This window comes from Nerophis ophidion, linkage group LG19 (assembly GCF_033978795.1).
Source record: "Nerophis ophidion isolate RoL-2023_Sa linkage group LG19, RoL_Noph_v1.0, whole genome shotgun sequence".
Taxonomy (NCBI): domain Eukaryota; kingdom Metazoa; phylum Chordata; class Actinopteri; order Syngnathiformes; family Syngnathidae; genus Nerophis; species Nerophis ophidion.
This window is the reverse complement of record NC_084629.1, coordinates 20,242,634-20,262,035: the sequence shown is the minus strand read 5'-3', so window position 1 is coordinate 20,262,035 and position 19,402 is coordinate 20,242,634. Positions and strand designations below refer to the sequence as shown.

Genomic DNA, 19,402 nt, shown 5'->3' with positions numbered 1-19,402 from the left:
GTTTGTTTGATGTACTGTTTATATGTATAAATATAAAGATATATTTATATACATATACATGTGCATACCCACATACACACACACACACACACTATATATATATATATATATATATATATATATATATATATATATAGGGCTTCACGGTGGAAGAGGGGTTAGTGCGTCTGCCTCACAATACAAAGGTCCTGCAGTCCTGGGTTCAAATCCAGGCTCGGGATCTTTCTGTGTGGAGTTTGCATGTTCTCCCCGTGAATGCGTGGGTTCCCTCCGGGTACTCCGGCTTCCTCCAACCTCCAAAGACACACACCTGGGGATAGGTTGATTGGCAACACTAAATGGGCCCTAGTGTGTGAATGTGTGTGAATGTTGTCTGTCTATCTGTGTTGGCCCTGCGATGAGTTGGCGACTTGTCCAGGGTGTACACCGCCTTCCGCCCGATTGTAGCTGAGATAGGCGCCAGCGCCCCCCGCAACCCCGAAAGGGAATAAGCGGTAGAAAATGGATGGATGGATATATATACATATATATATATATATATATATATATATGTGTGTATATATGTATGTGTATGTCTTATAATGAAGGCAACACATGATGTAAGTGTCTATATTAGCTATAATAGCCTACTATCAAAATGACTATGTCACAAATCTTTGTTGACAGAAATGCTGAAATGTAGTATTTATTCTACATATTTTCCCAAGTTAGAAACCATTAGTAAATCAGAGGCTATTCAGAAGGTGAGATAAATCCTGGAAATTACTGGCTTTTAATGGCCAAATGTATAGATGTGTGTGTCCAAGTTAAAGGAAGCGGCAGGCTGTCTTCTTTTAATACATTTATTACAATCTTTGGCAAGCAATGTAATGTTTGCTGTGGTCTGGAAAAATATGAAATGCAGCCAATATTACATACAGGTAATGTGTCATGAGACATGCAGAACTAAATTACAGACAAAGGGGATACGAGTAAAGGATATTCAATCAGCTCAAATATACCTACAAATGAGGCCTAATGATGCAATTTACAGCTAAATTTCATGTTAGGATTGATTAACCTGCAGTCATGCAGTGACCAAATATGGCTGATTAGCACTCCAACAAGTCAATAGCATCAACAAAGCTCACCTTTGTGCATTCACGCACAGCATGAAACTTTTGGTGAACAAAATGAGACAAACAAAGAGTGGAAGATTTTACATGTGAACAAACTGTTGCGTCAAAGTCCACATTATGGTGAGTTCAAGAACCGCCAAAATTAGTAGGACAAAACGATGTTCACCAAAGACTGTCATCAGTGAGGCATACACACAAATGTATTAAACAGTGAGCTTTTTAACAAGTGGGAATGTTTGTGTCATATTTGTCCTCAAACAAAAAACCTACTAAAACTTTTTCCATTTTCAATCTGCAACCTCGGGGAATAAGCGGTAGGTATGGATGGATAGATTTGTAAAAACTGATCCAGGGAGCCACTAGGAGTGCACCAAAGAACCGCGGTTAGCTGACCCTTTTGATTAATAGAAACGTGTATTATTATATTGCACAGTACAGTACATATTCCGTACAATCGACCACTAAATGGTAAGACCTGAATAAGTTTTTCAACTTGTTTAAATCGGGGTCCACGTTAATCGATTCCCGTATTAAACCAACCAACTTCTTGACAACGTTATTCCAAGTGTCCTTTCATGTTACTGATTTAAAAATTACGATGGTGAAAATGTGAGAGTAAAGAGTAAACAAACCTGTTCTGCGCATCAAAACTTGATGTTTCTGGAAAACAACATCCAGTTGACGTTGCCGCTCGTTCTCCTCCTTTGTTAGAGAAAGCGCCTCTTCGTACTTTGCTATCGTTCTTTCGCACATTTTCACAAAATCCCAACACTTCCCACTCACTTTGGACTCTGCTGAGCGATTTTGTTGATAACTTCCGCGTCTATTTTTTTAGCAGTTAGCAAGCTAAGCTAACTGGCAAGCTAAGCTAAGCTAAGCTAGCCTGACAAGCTTCAAAGTCCACAGAGCAAAGTCGGGTTTATCTTTAAACAAAGAATTGACAAAGTGTGGATTGTCGCACGATAGACGAATTAGTGCACACTTAAAAAAATGAAATATTAACGCATGTTGAAAGACCATACTGCTTTGTTATGTGTCTCTACGCGATCTGTTCAGGAAGACACAGTCAGTCCACGCATGCGCGATGGCTACGTCACTTCCGTCGATGTAAACAAGATAGTGAAAAAGAAGATTGGTTTTTGTACGGTTTTAAATAAATAAATGATTTTTGTACAGTTTGGAAATAAATACTGTATTCTTAAGCAACGTTTAGTTTGTTGTGTATCTACTCTTTTATATGATATTTAAATAGAGATTACAAAAAGAAAAACATGGTAACAGTCAGGCGTGCACAAAAATAACTGCCAGAAAAAATGTAGTAGACCAATTAAGTCCTCAGGTGCCGGAAGATACAATAAAACACACATTTATTTTATCTGTGTGGGCTTTGGTGGGCTCTCCTATTTCTGAGGCTGAGGTTGCCGAGTTAGTTAAAAAGTTCGGGGTGGATGAGATCCGCCCAGAGTTCCTTAAGGCTTCGAATGCTGTGGGGCTGTCATGGTCAACAAGAGTTTGCAACATTACGTGGACATCGGGGGCGGTACCTCTGGATTGGCAGACCGGTGTGGTGGTCCCTCTTTTTAAGAAGGGGAACACGTAGGGTGTGTTCCAACTATCGTAGAATCACCTTTCTCAGTCTTCCCGGTAAGGTCTATTTAGGTGTACTGGTTCTGTGTTGGCCCTGCGACGACGTGCCGACTTGTTCAGGGTGTACCCCGCCTTCCGCCCGATTGTAGCTGAGATAGGCGCCAGCGCCCCCCGCGACCCCAAAAAGGAATAAGCGGTAGAAAATGGATGGATGGAGAGGAGGCTATGCTGGATAGTCAAATCTCGGATTCAGGAGGAGCAGTGGGGTTTTTCGTCCTGGTCGTGGAACTTTATGGAACGTTTAACCCCAGGCCACTCTTGTAGCTGAATGTTCTACATTTTTAAATTACAAACCCCGTTTCCATATGAGTTGTGAAATTGTGCTAGATGTAAATATAAATGGAATACAATGATTTGCAAATCCTTTTCAACTCATATTCAATTGAATGCACTACAAAGACAAGATATTTGATGTTCAAACTCATAAACTTTTTTTTTTTGCAAATAATAAATAACTTTGAATTTCATGGCTGCAACACGTGCCAAAGTAGTTGGGAAAGGGCATGTTAATCACTGTGTTACATCACCTTTTCTTTTAGCAACACTCAATAAACGTTTGGGAACTGAGGAAACTAATTTTTTAAGCTTTGAAAGTGGAATTCTTTCCCATTCTTGTTGTACGTAGAGCTTCAGCCGTTCAACAGTCCGGGGTCTCTGCTGTCGTATTTTACGCTCCATAATGCGCCACAAATTTTCGATGGGAGACAGGTCTGGACTGCAGGCGGGCCAGGAAAGTACCCACACTCTTTTTTTATGAAGCCACGCTGTTGCAACACTTGTCTTGCTGAAATAAGCAGGGGCGTCCATGATAACATTGCTTGGATGACAACATATGTTGCTCCAAAACCTGTATGGACCTTTCAGCATTAATGGTGCCCTTCACAGATGTGTAAGTTACCCATGCCTTGGGCACTAATACACCCTCATACCGTCACAGATGCTGGCTTTTGAACTTTGCGCCTATGACAATCCGAATGGTTATTTTCCTCTTTGTTCTGGAGGACACCACGTCCTCTGTTTCCAAATATAATTTCAAATGTGGAGTTGTCAGACCACAGAACACCTTTTCACTTTGCATCAGTCCATCTTAGGTGAGCTCGGGCCCAGCCAAGCCGGTGGCATTTCAGGATATTGTTGATAAATGGGGTTGGCTTTGCATAGTAGAGTTTTAACTTGAACTTACAGATGTAGCGACCAACTCTAGTTACTGACAGTGGTTTTATGTCGTGTTCCTGAGCCCATTTGGTGATATCCTTTACACACTTATGTCAGTTTTTGATGCAGTACCGCCTGAGGGATCAAAAGTCCGTAATATCATCGCTTACGTGCAGTGATTTCTCCAGATTCTCTGAACTTTTTGATGACTTTACGGACCGTAGATGGTAAAATCCCTAAATTCTTTGCAATAGCTCATTGAGAAATGTTCTAAAACTGTTCAAAAAATTGCTTACAAAGTGGTGACCCTCACCCCATCCTTGTTTGTGAATTACTTAGCATTTCATGGGTGCTGTTTTTGTACCCAATCATGGCACCCAACTGTTCTCAATTAGCCTGCACACCTGTGGGATGTTCCATATAAGTGTTTGATGAGCATTCCTCAACTTTATCAGTATTTATTGCCACCTTTCCCAACTTCTTTGTCACGTGTTGCTGGCATCAAATTCTAAAGTTAATGCTTGTTTGCAAAAAAAATGTTTATCAGTTTGAACATCAAATATGTGTTCTTTGTAGCACATTCAACTGAATATGGGTTGAAAATGATTTGCAAATCATGTATTCCATTTATATTTACATCCAACACAATTTCCCAACTCATATGGAAACCGGGTTTGTAGAAACCATATGTGCACCCTGAACAGCTTTCATTCATAGGTATTAATTGTGGTATTATTGCATTGCCATTATTTATGTTCCTAACTGGGCTACCACGATGTATTTGTAAATGACATATGTAAAACATGCCATGCTAACAATAGGATAACGTAAACAACACTGCTGAGCCGCAATGTTTTAATAGTAGGTGGGTGAATGATCAACAATCAATATCATTGACTCAGTGGCCTAGTGGTTAGAGTGTCCGCCCTGAGATCGGTAGGTTTGGAGTTCAAACTCCGGCCGAGTCATAGCAAAGACTATAAAAAAAAATGGGACCAATTGCCTCCCTGATTGGCACTCAACATCAAGGGTTGGAATTGAGGGTTGAATCACCATAAATGATTCCCGGGCGCTGTACCGCTGCCGCCCACTGCTCCCCTCACTTCCCAGGGGGTGATCAAGGGGATGGGTCAAATGCAGAGGAGAAATTTCACCACACCTAGTGTGTGTGTGACAATCATTGGTACTTTAACTTAACTTAACTTTAAGAACTAGAGGGCCCCAAAATAAATGTTTGCTCACAGCTCCATGGAGTACAATTTTGTACTCACAATTTTATTACTGGTATGTCCTATGTTTAGCGGATCCCAGACGCGCTCCCTGTGGTCAGAGATTGTCTCTATGGGTGGGTGGAGGGAGGTCAGGACGGGGGAAGACTTCTCCCCTCTCGATTGGTCACTGTTGTCATCAAACGTGGGCGGGGAAATTTCATAGGGGGGCGTCAACGGAGTGACGTTATAGCTGCAGTACCTTTGATTGACAGGCCAGCCGGTGAAATGTTTGGAAGAGGGAACAAAATAATTACCAGACACGTGAGGGGAATCCTGGACGGGTTGAAGTTGGCTGTGTTCTGGAGGTGGAAGTCGCAGAGTGGGAGCGTCACTGTCGCGAGGCGAAGCCCTTTCATACGACTTCCGCCTTCGCTGACGAGTGCGAGCAAGTTCAGAGGGGACATCACCGGACCAGGTGGAGTCGAGGGGGACCAGGAACCTACTAAGTCCCCACATCATGTCTTCACCTGGCGCGCAGCGGAGTGTCTCAGCCTTCAATGCTCGGAGCACAGTCCACATTCCTTCGTCGTAGACCTCATTGATGCCCGCCGCGAAAGAACCTTTCTCTGCTCGCTTCCTACTGTAACGATTGGCTGGCATGGTGATGCAAGTTCGTTCTTTCGAGGATGCAGTCAGGCTCGGACACAGCGTGGAGGTAAGAAATACTGATTTATTAATAAATAAAACAGACTAAGTAACAGAAAAACTTGCACTAGGCACAAAAGGCAAAACAAAAACTACTAGCATGGGAGCTAGAGGGGGAAAAAAAGCGCGAGGGCTAGCAAGTGAAAACATGGGAATCAGAGTCGTTACTGTTGCGAAACACAAACTGCGTGTAACTCAAACTAGGAAGCGAGAATCAATGAATAGAAAAGGCAGGCTTAAATAAGGACGGTGATTAGCAAAAACAGGCGTGCGTCTGGAAACCGTGGCAGGTGAAAATAATAAGCCACCATGGTGACAGAACAAACAGGAACTAAGGAAGTCAAACACTGACAGAATATGACACAAAAACGGAACAAACTAGAATATGGTATGATCCGGGCAGCGGGTCATAACACTTGCTGTAAGATTTGAAGATTTGTGTTCAGATCTCGTTATAATTTTCTCCATGTTGTCTACTCCAGCTAAGCACTTTTCAAGAGCACCATAGAAATCACTCTGATTAGGGGGTCTGTATACAGTCCCTATCAGTACAGGCTTAGCGTTTGTGAATATGATTTCTGCCCACACAGATTCAAGGGCATTGTGATCAAGATCAGCGCGAGTTATGTATTTAATATCCTGGTGAATATACATACAAACACCACCACCATGTCTATTCCTGTCCTTTCTGATGACCGAGAAGTCTCTATCTCTGAGTCAGAAACACTTTCATCTAATTTAGTTTCAGAGAAACACTGGATTTTTACCTTTTTGTTGTGGAACATTTCTCTGATTTGGTCGAGTTTATTTCCAGAGAGGCTGTTCACATTAAGATGGATAATGCGTAGCCCACCGGAAATAAAAAGAACATCAGAGTCCGTTGGGGAGAGGTACTGTCCAGAAGATGGAGGGATGTTGGTTGTAACGGGATTGATATGGAAACAATAAACACGGTAATGAAGAAATTTCACAACCTTCAATGTGTATCAGCAACCTATCATTTTAAACAGACAAACTCCTAAATACAACGAAAATAGCAAACGTTGTGCCAATTTATTAGACTAGAGACAAACAACACTTTACAAACTACAGACTGGTTTCTTTACTTCCACAATTTTCAAAAATAATTGAAAAACTGTTTTTTAACAACAGATTTGACACATTCATAAACACAAATGAAACACACACTGACAACCAATACAGATACAGAGCCAACATTTCAACATCCATTGCATTATTGGAAAAAACGGAAGAAATTACCAATGCAATAAATGGTAAACAGTGTGCTGCTGTAGTGTTTACGGATTTATTAACAGCCTTTGACACAATCATAATATTTTAATAACAATTTAGAATGTTATGGAATCGGATGGTTGGTCTTAAACTGGGTAAGAAGCTACTTAATCAGCAGAAAGCAATGCGTGAAGCCAGGCAAAAAAATGTCCACAGAGCTAAATCTATCTGATGGCGTACCCCAGGGATCAATACTGGGAAGTTTTCAATCTTTATATAAACAACATCTGTAAAGTTACAAAAGACTTAGCTAGAAATATTTGCAGACGACACAACTGTGTTTTGTTCAGGAGAGACCACAGAAGCTAATACAAATAATGACCTAAGATGGTTTGACAAAAACAGACAATCTTTAAATCTCAATAAAACCAAATGAATGCTATTCGGTGACTTTCGTTAAACACAAGTACAAATAGACAAAGTGGCATTCAAAGAATAAATCAAATCAAATTCCTAGGTGTAATAATACAAAATGAACTGCTGCATCGCCTCCGAGTTGATGAAAGTTAATTTTAGATTATACATCATGCCCCTCTCGAGTATAATAGAAGGTTGTTGCCAAGTTGGTCAACTTTGGCAACCAACTTGGACTTGGAACTGACAAGAAAGACACAAGAAGACGCTTGTTTGCGGATGTTTAAATATATTTTTTTATCTGCATGATTATGAAGAGAGATATACAGGGAGATATACACAACCCAACAGTCCGCATCCACATGAGAGTAGATGTTGTACAGTAAGTGATTGTTTTATTATGTTCGTAGTTTGTATTTTTTGTTTATCACTTAGCAATACTGCTACTTGCTGGATCTGCTTATCAATCAGCTTCCAAAACTTGTAGCTCATCCTCTGTATATTTACGCGCAAAAATATATGTTTTTGGAAGGCCATTTGTCCCAAAGTAGTCTTTGTTGGCTCTCATGAAGTCTGCCATGATTAGTAATAGTTGTTGAACGAAATACCAAACGTTTGCCCTGCATGTTTTCTTGACAGGAAGTTGACAATTGTTTTGTACCAGTGTGTTTTATTTTGACAGAGTTTGCGGGAGTCGCAAGATATTATGGGAAACTTGTAGAATGCTTCTCTAAACACACGGTGAACGTTGGAACTTGCCGTCGTGTTTTGAGCCTTCATTTGCTTCAAATGAAGGAAAATAAGTTGTTGCAACACTAAGGTGACAAGATTGTGCCATTTTTAAGCATTGTTTCCATCTAGTGGTTATTTTCAGTGCAGTAAATTGTCTGTCAAATATTCATTTGTAACGTCCTTATGTGAGACTACAATTGTTTATGCAAATAACATATATAATGCCATAGCACTTGTGATTGAACACTGGCTAATGCATGATTTCTAATGCTATCTATCTGATTTGTTTTTACGCATGTTATTGCAGTTTCACTCGTGATTTCTCTGAGTATTAAAAGTGTCATCAGTTGCATTTGTCAACAATAAAGGGAGCAAGACGCTCTGATCCTGGCTCGTGAAACCCGAAGTTAGACTTGCTGTTTATCTAGGTTACCATACTAGTATACAACACGTAATGGGAACTGAAGTGTCTGTAAAATCGTTGCGCAGTCAAAATGTTCCGATGATGCCTAAAATGTCCAAAATACAAAAATACAAAATGTTATTATGAACGTGCCTGTTACTACATTACATATATACTTACAGTGTCTATAAAACAATGATTGATGTTTTTAGAACGTTTTATAGGCACAAGAGATTGAACACCATTATCTCTATTGTTAGCTGACTTTTGCTAGCCATTATGTACAAGTTAGAATGCATAAAAAAGGAATAAAAAGTGTGCTTGTTTCTCATAATGATTGTGAATTGTTGGCAAACATTTTTTTCAAAAGTTCAGTTCTCCTTTACATGATCTTTTAAATCATATTTAAAAACGCTGTATTTATCATTACAAACCATTTATTCATTCATGTTTAAACCCGTACTTAAAAAAAAAATCTTGATAGTGATTTGTAATTCATATCATAAGGTGGGCTGGCCGGGTCCCCACTGGATCGTGGTCCGGATCTGGAACACAGTACAGACTTTAAAGTAGCAGTAGAGTGGAAAAACAAGTTGCCTCTAAAGTTAAAGTACCAATGATTGTCATGTACACACTAGGTGTGGTGAAATTTGTCCTCTGCATTTGATCCATCATCCTTGTTCACCCCCTGGGATATGAGAGGAGCACTGGGCAGCAGCGGTGGCTGCGCCCGAGAATCATTTTTGGTTATTTAACCCCCAATTCCAACCCTTGATACTGAATGCCAAACAGGGAGGTAATGGGTCCCCTTTTTATAATCTTTAGTATGACTCGCGAATTTTGGTGTAGTATTTGGGGTTGCAGACATGCAAAATACTTTGAGCCATCAGGAGCAGCAAGAACATTTGCTAGCTGAACAAGTTGCACAAGACAGAAATATTTGCTGCCCAAGAACCTCCGAAGTGGCAGGCGGCCACGAGTTTTCACTGTGGCTCCGAAATGACAACACTGGCACGGCTTCTTAAAGACGGGCTCTTTACTTGAGTTCATCCCTTTTGTCACCTTTGTCATGAACAAAATATCTTCTTGAGAAATTGGATTGTCGTCTGTTGCATGCTCAGAGAAGTCAGATTCCAAAGCCTTTATCACATCAATTGGATTGACTTCCTTTACTTGAGTTCTGCATACAAAACGCACTTTTTGTTTGAGTTCAACTGCTGGTTGTGAAGCAGGAGTTACTTCACGCACAATGATTCTGTGACTTGTGCCGATGGCATCATTGTGATTGTGTACTTGATACGAGCAACCAACTATGTTCCAGTCGAGATCGGTTAGCTGTGCGTGTGACCTTTACGGAGTTCGGGATCCGTTTCTTCGATCTCTCCCACCATTTCCTCATTGACTGGAAGATCTTGTTTCCAAAGGGAATCTGGGCCTTTTAACCAGTTTGATTCTTTCAGTTGAGTTGCGCTTAAACCTCTTGAGGAATGATCAGCAGGGTTGTTTTCTGAGCTGACGTGCTGCCATTTTTCAGCACTTGTGCTTTGTCTTATTCGTTGGATTCGATTGGCGACGAATGTGTGAAATCTTTTAGCATCATTGGATATGTATGCCAATACGACTTGTGAATCTGACTAATAATATTCCGTGAGATTTTCAATTTCTAGTTCTCGCCTGATTACATCCCCGTTGCGGACTGAAGTCACGGCTGATGATAGTTCGAGTCTTGGGATGAGTTGTTAGATGCTAGCCGTAGTCTCCATGCTTCGTTAATCTAAGGAATTCATTTAAAATGTCCGAGGAATCTTTAACCATGACAGTGGCTTACGTTCCACGAAGCACAGCATCACTGTGACAAGTCAGGAAGATGACAAGAGTCCAACAGTTCAGGACCTGTCAGACTGTCTGACTCAGGCTACTGGAGTCCCTCCAGCTCACAACCTACCGATCTCAGGGCGGACACTCTAACCACGAGGCCACTGAGTAGGCTATATTGAGGTTATAATCATATATACCTAATTTATTACACCAAAAGACTTCTTGAGTTTACGAATAAAAATATATGATCAAAATAATATCAATCCCTTTGCGATTCCCGAGCCGTTTTGAGAATTAATGACGAAGCTAGTCAAATTATCGCGTGACGTAGCGTTAGGAAACATTGATCTCTTCCCCATCAACAACAATGCTAATCAAGCAGACTTTGAAAGATTACTTTAGGAAAAATCTTCATACAAAACTTTATATTTTAGAGCCAGAACACAAACAGGATAAGTTTTAGAAGCTGAGTACTAAACGGATGTATCAGCAGCATGGCTAGGTACTAAACATACAAACTAACCATAATAAATCATAACAAACCAAACAATTTCCACATTGTTGTGATGCTGACCAACAGGACGCACGTGTAATTTCTTTTAGAGACTTAGTCGCAATCCTCATGAAGAGTAAAAGATAGTTTCCGCAACCAGCGTATTTTTCGCCATCTCCGGTAATGTCAAAGTCGACGAGTCTCTCGGTCCATGGCCACTTGTCTACTGCCAGGGGAGAAATGCATGAATTATAATCTAGAATTTACTTTTAGCAAGTTTGAGATTAAGCAGAAGCAGCCGACGGCTCAGTGTGTCAACAATAGCAGCTTAAAGGTAGCATTAGCTCACTGCTATCAATGCGCCGCTAAAATAGGCCATCAGCATTGACACTAAAAACAATATCACTCATATTTGGTTATTTTCAGGTAACGATATGTAAATACAGTATGGTTGGCGGTTCCTAGTTGGTATTAGAGTATAATGGGCGCGACAGAAAACCCTCCATCTGTTGACTCAATTGTTGACTATTTAATTATGATTTTGAATGCAGAAAAAAAAAGCCAAGCATATGTGTTCTTCTCCCGTCCAAAGGCAAATCCCAGTAACTCAATTTTGGTCAAAACTGAGCTTATAATAATTTTGGAGTTCCTAGGTGATATGCTTTACATTAGTGTATGCGATATTGTAATTTGTTCCGTAAGTAAGCTGTTACGCGCATGGCAGGACCTAGCAACTACCACATAACCGTGTAGAAACAACAGAAAAACCTAGTATCTCAAGCGACCAATTGGAGCTTCTTTGTCAGTCGCCTTATTGTCTTTAATGAGACATTTGCACGAATGGGGGCCGACGGTCAACCTGATTATGTGATATTGTGGCACGAGGGGATATTTGGAAGATTGGCCCAGGACGTTGCAAGCACCTTCATTAAACGTATTGTTCTTGATTCTTCCCCTTGCATACTCTTTTGGGCAGATAACTGTGGAGGTCAAAATAAAAACTGGACACTGTACACGGCTCTTGCCTAATGTGCAAACGCAGAATGGGGCCCATCCGAGATTGTGATAAAATATCTGGAGAAAGGGCACACGTTCATGAGAGCAGATTCAATCCATGGCTCAATCGGCAAGAAAACAAAAGCTCAAGAAAACATCTATACGTTTGATGATTTTGTAGATCTTCGCAAGACAGCATCAAGATAGATTGGTTTTCCTTTGTTTTCTCAAAATCAGCTAGAAGTGGGTTACTAGGTGTTGCCTTTGGACAGAAGTCTTGTCCTCCATAAGGATTGTGAATGACAAACAGCACGTGTCTTTCCAATGTTTGTATATTCCTAATAGGACTGATCTGATAATATAGCCAGAGTGCAGAAATGTTACCACGACAAAGATATTTCGAGCGAAATATTCAAAATGGCGGATGGAACCTGTGGCATTTTAGACAATATCTTCCCATACTTTGCGGATTGTTAACACAATTGGATATGGTGTAACGGATACAATGATACACAAATAGTCACATAAAATGAACATTTTTTCCACTCTACTGCAGTAGACCATTAGTAACTCTGCATGTGTCCATTCAGAGAGGACTTCCAAAAAGGAAAAGTTATTCCCCGGTGTGTGTTCTCATGTGTATTTGCATGTTGCGTTTGTCAGCGTATCTTTTACTACACACTAAACAACTAAACGGTTTTTTTCCTGTGTGTGTTCTCATATGTCTTTGCATTTTGCGTTTATCAGAGAATCCCTCACCACACACTGAACATTTAAAAGGTTTTTCTCCTGTATGCGTTCTCATGTGTGTCAGCATTGTTCCCCTTTGAGAAAACCTTTTGCCACAGTTTGAGCAGATGAAAGGTTTTTCTCCTGAATGCGTTCCCATGTGTCTTTGCATATTTTGTTTTTTGGAAAATATTTTACCGCATTCTGAACAACTGAAAGGTTTTTCTCCTGTATGTGTTCTCATGTGTATTTGCATATTAAGTTTTTCAGAGAAAAACTTACAACAAATTGAACAACTGAAAGGTTTTTCTCCTGAATGTGTTCTCATATGTATTTGTATAGTACCTTTTTGGGAGAATCTTTTACCACAAAGGGAACAACTGAAAGGTTTCTCCCCTGTGTGCGTTTTCATGTGCGTTTTAATGCTACCTTTTTGGGGGAATTTCTTACCGCAAACTGAACAACTAAAAGGTTTTTCTCCTGTATGTGTTTTCATGTGTATTTGAATACTACCTTTTTGGGAGAATCTTTTACCGCAAACTGAACAACTGAAAGGTTTTTCTCCTGTATGTGTTCTCATGTGTATTTGAATATTGCGTTTTTGGGATAATACTTTACCGCAAACTGAACAAATGGAAGTTTTTTTCCCTGTGTGTGCTTTCATGTCTGATTCCATGTCTACATCAACTTGTGACGTTGAGTCGTCACTATCTGATAGTGGAGCTAAGAGGTTGTCTGCTTGTGATTCTCCAATGTGGTATCCATCACCTTCTGTTGTTATTTGTTGTGGTGAGCTGCTGCTTGGAGGCTCCACCTCCCTCTTCTCCTCACTTGGACTGTGATGAAGCTGTGAGGACTCAGGTGGTTTGTCTTCAATCTTTACAGAGACAACAGTCAGTGGAAACTTGGTGGGATCAGCCTCCTCCTGCCCGAGAAGACACTCTGCCTGCTGAGTGATCCAGACTTTTTCTTCTTCCACTTTAAAGTGGGGGGGCTGTGGTTTCTCCTGCTTCAAAGGGGAGCTTAACTCAGGTAACTGAGAGAGGGGCTCTTTTTGACGAACAATCAGCTGTTGGATGTCTGCAAGACAAATAAGAGTTATTGTAAAATACAATAGTTTAACACATTTGTATTAACAAGGTGATGTTTCAAAAGGTCCGGTGGCCATGGATGAAGTGCTGGCTGTCCAGAGTCGGGACCCGGGATGGACCGCTCGCCTGTGCATCGGTTGGGGACATCGCTGCGCTGCTGACCCGTCTCTGCTTGGGATGGTTTTCTGCTGGCTCCACTATGGACGGGAATCTCGCTACTATATTGGATACACTATGGACTGGACTCTCACAGTTATGTTGGATCCACTATGGACTGGACTTTCACAATATCATGTTAGACCCGCTCAACATCCATTGCTTTCGCTCTCCCCTAAAGGGAGGGGGGGATGGGGTTGCCCACATATGCCGGGTCCTCTCCAAGGTTTCTCATAGTCATTGTCACCGACGTCCCACTTGGGTGAGTTTTTCCTTCCTCTTATGCGGGCTCTGTACCGCGGATGTTGTTGTGGCTTGTGCAGCCCTTTGAGACACTTGTGATTTAGGGCTATATAAATAGATTGACTGATTTTAAAAATATTTTGGGGATAGCGACTTGTCCAGGTTGTACCCCACCTTCCGCCTGAATGCAGCTGGGATAGCCTGCAGCTACCCCCGCGGCACCAAGAGGGAAATGCACTAGAAAATCCATAAATGGATGGATGAAATGGTTGTGTTAAAAAGCAAGTATATCTCCAAGGTGTTGGACCCTGGATGAAAATCTGTTACAAACATTGTATTAGATGATATCTGGATGTTCTGCTTACTTGGACTGTGATGAAGCTGTGAGGACTCATGTGGTTTGTTTTCATGGTCTTCAGTCTTCACAGAGACAACAGTCAGTGGAAACTTGGGGATATCAGCCTCCTCCTGCCCCTGAAGACACTCGCTCTCCTTTTCTTCTTTAAAGTGTGGAGGCTGTGGCTCCTCCTCTTCCTCTTTGACATGAGGGGAATGTGGATGATTTTCTTCATCATTAAAACAAGAGGGCTGTGGATCTTCCTCTTCTTCTCCAAGAGGAGAGAAATTTGAATCCCCCTGCTTTGAAGTGGAATTCCACCCCTGCGACTTAGGGAGACTTTCTTTTGGACATCCAATCAGTTGCTGGACATCTGAAAATGACAAACATAATTTTTTAACTCAGACATGTAGAATATTATATACTATGTAGGAGCCTAAATGCTGTTTAAATTAATTTACATTTTATGGAAGGTGCTTTATGTTTATTCAGTCAAAATGGGACTATTTACTTTATTTGCATGATAAGAAAATTGATATATTGAATGCTTAGAGTAATTATATAAAGCTCACTTTAATTGTAATTATTACATTTGTCAAAATGATTTGATGACGTAACTGTTTTAAGTGCATATATGGCGGAAGGATCTGTGTGGTAAGGGTTTTTTTGGACACAAGGTGTTATGGGTAATTGCTGTCAGGTGCGGTGGAATTGAGCCACACAGTTTTTTGATCTCACTCATACTTATTCTCATTCATACTTTTTCTAACTAGTACTGCAACAAATTCTCTTTATTTTGTCATTCATTTGTTCCCACATCGTGACTGTTTTATGTTTTGAATTACTAAGATCACAAGTAAACCATACAAACGAAGAAGAACGTCTGGAGTTTTGTTTTGTTGTTGCCGCAGCAAGCGGAGTGAATGTGAGAGTAGAGGAGCGTCAAGCTTAAGGCTACTTTAGGAAACTAAATTTTAGTCAAAAAACTGGCTCTTTGTGGAGTAAACGGAACGTGGAACTGCCTGACTGTAAAGGATCAAGAGGAACAAGCCTGCAAGAGGAGGCGACAGGTACGTGAGTGCACGCTGCTTGAAAGTGAACGAGAGGGAGAGAGAGAGAGAGAGCTTGTTAAGATTGTATATATCCACGCTCTTACTCAGTGACTGTGTTATAGAGGTAGGATGTTGTAGCGCATGTTATCCCCTTGAGGGCGCTCTGGAACTGTGTAGTGTTTAACACAGAAGCAGTTGTGTGTTCAACAGAAGAAGAAAATAAAAGTCTCCTCGGTGAGAGGACGTTGATGTTCAAGACTCGTTGAAAGTGTCGTTCATGTGCACGCATAAAGAACTCTGTTAAACTCAAACACCTTAACAGGTTATGGGCCCAGCAACCCAAATTACGCCAGGAACTGCAGCAACCCCAGGAACCGCAGTAATTCCAGGAACCGCAGTGATTCCAACCAACTCAAGCAAACAAGGCAAGGTAGCGTTGAGTCGACGCACGGACACAGAAGCCAAGGAAGTTTGCAGGTGTGGACTTGAGCTAACAGAGGAGAACTACTTGACCAAGGATAAAGGTAATGCAAACGTGAAGTATTACACGGAGCATTAAAGGGACTTTAGCCAATGAAGTAGCGTGTACTCTCGAAGAAGAAGTAACCGCGGGAAAGTTTGAGCTAATTAGCATAGCACAGTGCTAAAGTGCAGAGCTTAAACAAAAATGGCGACTCGTACTACTGGAGCAGTATCCCCGCAACTGTACTTCGATGGATCCGAAAGCAAGTATGACCTTTGGGAAGCAAGGTTTTTGGGACACTTACATATTTTAAAGTTGAAAGACACTGTTCTAAATGAACCAGTTGGAGAACAGCAAGCAGCAGCGGACAGAATAAAGAATCCAGACTGCTATGCAGAGCTCATAAGGTTGATCGATGATAAAAGCCTGTCTTTAATTAGACATGATGCTACATACGATGGAAGGAAAGCACTGAAAATGCTGAGGGAGCACTACTCAGGAAAAAGCAAGCCACGAATAATCAACCTGTACACGTCCTTGACAAAACTACGGAAAGCAGATAAAGAGTCGACTACGGACTACATTATCAGAGCAGAAAACCTGATTACAGCACTTCGTGATGCCGGTGAGACTCTCAGTGATAGTCTGATCATAGCCATGATTCTTGGAGGACTTCCTTACGCTTACAAGCCATTAGCTGTACATGTAACACAAAACGAAGACAATGTGACATTTACAGATTTCAAAAGGAGATTACGTATTTACGAAGAGTCAGAGAAAATTAGTACTGCTGAGCCAACAGACAATGTGATGAAAATGTTCACAAAACAGGATAGAAATATCCAGAAGACGTACACCAGCAGCACTCAAAGTAGAAGTGGAGATGAAGATCTGACATGTTTCAAATGTGGATTAAAAGGACACAGAGCAAGAAATTGTATCCGAAAAGTGTGGTGCAACTTTTGTAAGAGCAACACACACCAAGAAACCATATGCAAAAAGAAAGATAAACGAGACAATGTCAAAAAGGTTACTGATGAACATTCCAGTGATTACCTCTTCAAAGCAGCACAAGAAGAAAGTGAGTCAGCACCCAAAATAAAGATGAAAGGCATTATGGTGGATGCAGGAGCGACATCCCACATTGTAAATGATGTGAATAACTTTACAAGCTTTGACAACACTTTTCAGCCAGAGACTCATTCAGTGGAACTAGCTGATGGGACAAGATGCAGTGGAATGGCCCAGGGAAGAGGAACAGCTACGATACATCTAATGGATAGCAATGGACGACAGCACAGGGCACAACTACAAAACGCTCTGTACATGCCCTCCTATCCCCACAACATCTTTTCAGTGGCGAGAGCAGCCGACGGAGGAGCAACCATAACTTTCAAGAAAGGACAGAGCCACATGATCACTAAAGATGGTAACAGATTTAAAATACACGAACATGAGAAGCTGTATTATCTACCAACTGTTGATGCGAATGAAGATCAGTGTAAAGTTTGTCATGACGTACAAACATGGCACGAGATTCTAGGACACTGCAACTATGACGATGTAATCAAACTCCAAACTGTGGTCAAAGGTATGGTAATTAAGGGAAATGTTAAACCGGATCAGATGTGTGACATATGTACAAAAGGCAAGTTTACCCAAACGAGAAATAGGGAGCTAGATGCTAAAGCAAATAAACCCCTGGAGTTAATCCATACAGACCTAGCAGGACCAATGAAAACTGAGAGCATAGAAGGACACAAATACGCACAATGTTTCACAGATGACTATTCAGGTGCTGTATTAGTATATTTCCTTAAGTCAAAAAGTGATACAGTTACTGCAACAGAAAAGTTCTTAGCAGATGTAGCACCCTTTGGAGATGTAAAGTGTATACGTTCAGACAACGGCACTGAGTTTACAAACAGAGAGTTCCAAATGTTACTAACAAAGAACAAAATAAGACATGAGACGTCAGCGCCTTATTCGCCACACCAAAATGGCACAGCAGAGAGAGGATGGCGAACACTGTTTGACATGGCTAGATGCTTACTGATAGAAAGCAAACTACCAAACTATTTGTGGAACTATGCCATTCAAACAGCAGCTCATGTTAGAAACAGGTGTTACAATAGACGGATAAAGAAAACAGCATATGAGTTACTTTCAGGAAAAGTACCAAATGTGTCACAAATGCAAAAATTTGGGTCTACATGTTTTAGTTACAAACAAGAAAAAGGAAAACTAGACTCCAAAAGTGAACAGGGCATTTTCATAGGATATGATAAAAACAGCCCAGCATTCCTTGTATATTATCCAGAAATGGAAAAAGTCCAAAAGATCAGATTGGTGAAATTCGCAACCAAAACAAGTGTAGAGAGAGAGACACAAACTTTAGAGCCATACACAGGACATGACATTGGAAACAGAGACAATGCAGTCTGTGACAGTGACCAGAAGGATGAGGACAGAGTTCAACCTGAAAACAAAACTGAGGATTTAAATGAGCAGGAAGATGTGGAACAGTCAGCGGCAAATGCCGAAACAGAAATCAGAAAGAATCCATTCAGAGTAAAACAAAAGCCATCTTATTTACAAGATTATGAGACTGATGATTCATTGGACAGATTACAAACATGCGTTGATTTCTGTTATCGAGCAGTTTGTGACATTCCAGAAACTTATCAGGAAGCCGTGTTATCATCCGAGTCAATGCACTGGAAAAACGCCATGAATGAGGAGATGAAGTCACTAGTGGAAAATGACACATTCCAGTTGACTGACTTACCACCAGGTAAGCGAGCTTTAAAAGCTAAGTGGGTTTATGCACTCAAAACAGACATAGATGGATCTAATAAATTTAAGGCAAGATTTGTTGCTAAAGGATACGACCAGAGAGCAGGAACTGATTACGACGAGACGTTTTCACCGACAGCTGACATGTTAAGTGTAAGAATTCTCATGCAGAAGGCGGCACAGGAGGACTTAATCTTACATCAGATGGACGTGAAGACCGCGTATCTACACGCACCCATCGACTGCGAAATCTATTTAGAACAACCACAAGGTTACGAGAAAAACTCTAACACTGGTGAAAAACTGGTATGTAAACTAAACAAATCATTGTATGGACTCAAACAGTCGGGCAGAAACTGGAATACAGTGCTACACACTCATTTATGTGAAAATGACTTTGTGCAAAATGATGCAGATCATTGTGTATATACAAGAGAAAAATATGGTCAAAAGGTAATTCTTATTATTTGGGTAGATGACCTTATTTTAGCTACCTCAAGTGAAAAATCAATGCAGGATGTAAAAAGAATGTTAACTCAGAGATTCAAAATGAAGGATTTGGGAACCCTAAAACATTTCTTAGGAATAGACTTTGAACAAACACATGGAC

The 19,402-nt window shown here is 40.8% G+C and overlaps 2 protein-coding genes across 3 annotated transcripts in view; both read right to left on the bottom strand.

Moving 5' to 3' along the window:
• Positions 1-2,209, bottom strand: part of LOC133538148 (gastrula zinc finger protein XlCGF57.1-like) — a 5,461-nt gene extending 3,252 nt beyond the window's left edge. The window contains exon 1 of the mRNA XM_061879493.1: positions 1,751-2,209. Coding sequence (XP_061735477.1) covers positions 1,751-1,871 — 121 coding nt within the window. The 5' untranslated portion in view covers positions 1,872-2,209. The remainder of the gene's footprint in view (positions 1-1,750) is intronic.
• A 3,632-nt stretch (positions 2,210-5,841) lies between these two features.
• LOC133538149 (zinc finger protein 260-like) overlaps positions 5,842-19,402 on the bottom strand; it is a 31,550-nt gene continuing 17,989 nt past the window's right edge. The window contains exons 2-4 of one of the 2 annotated variants that reach the window (XM_061879495.1): positions 14,510-14,854; positions 13,423-13,734; positions 5,842-9,163 (exon numbers count right to left, since the gene is read on the bottom strand). In XM_061879495.1, coding sequence (XP_061735479.1) covers positions 9,114-9,163; positions 13,423-13,734; positions 14,510-14,854 — 707 coding nt within the window. In that variant the 3' untranslated portion in view covers positions 5,842-9,113. Of the gene's footprint in view, positions 13,735-14,509; positions 14,855-19,402 lie in introns of both variants that reach the window. The other variant, XM_061879494.1, reaches the window with a different exon arrangement.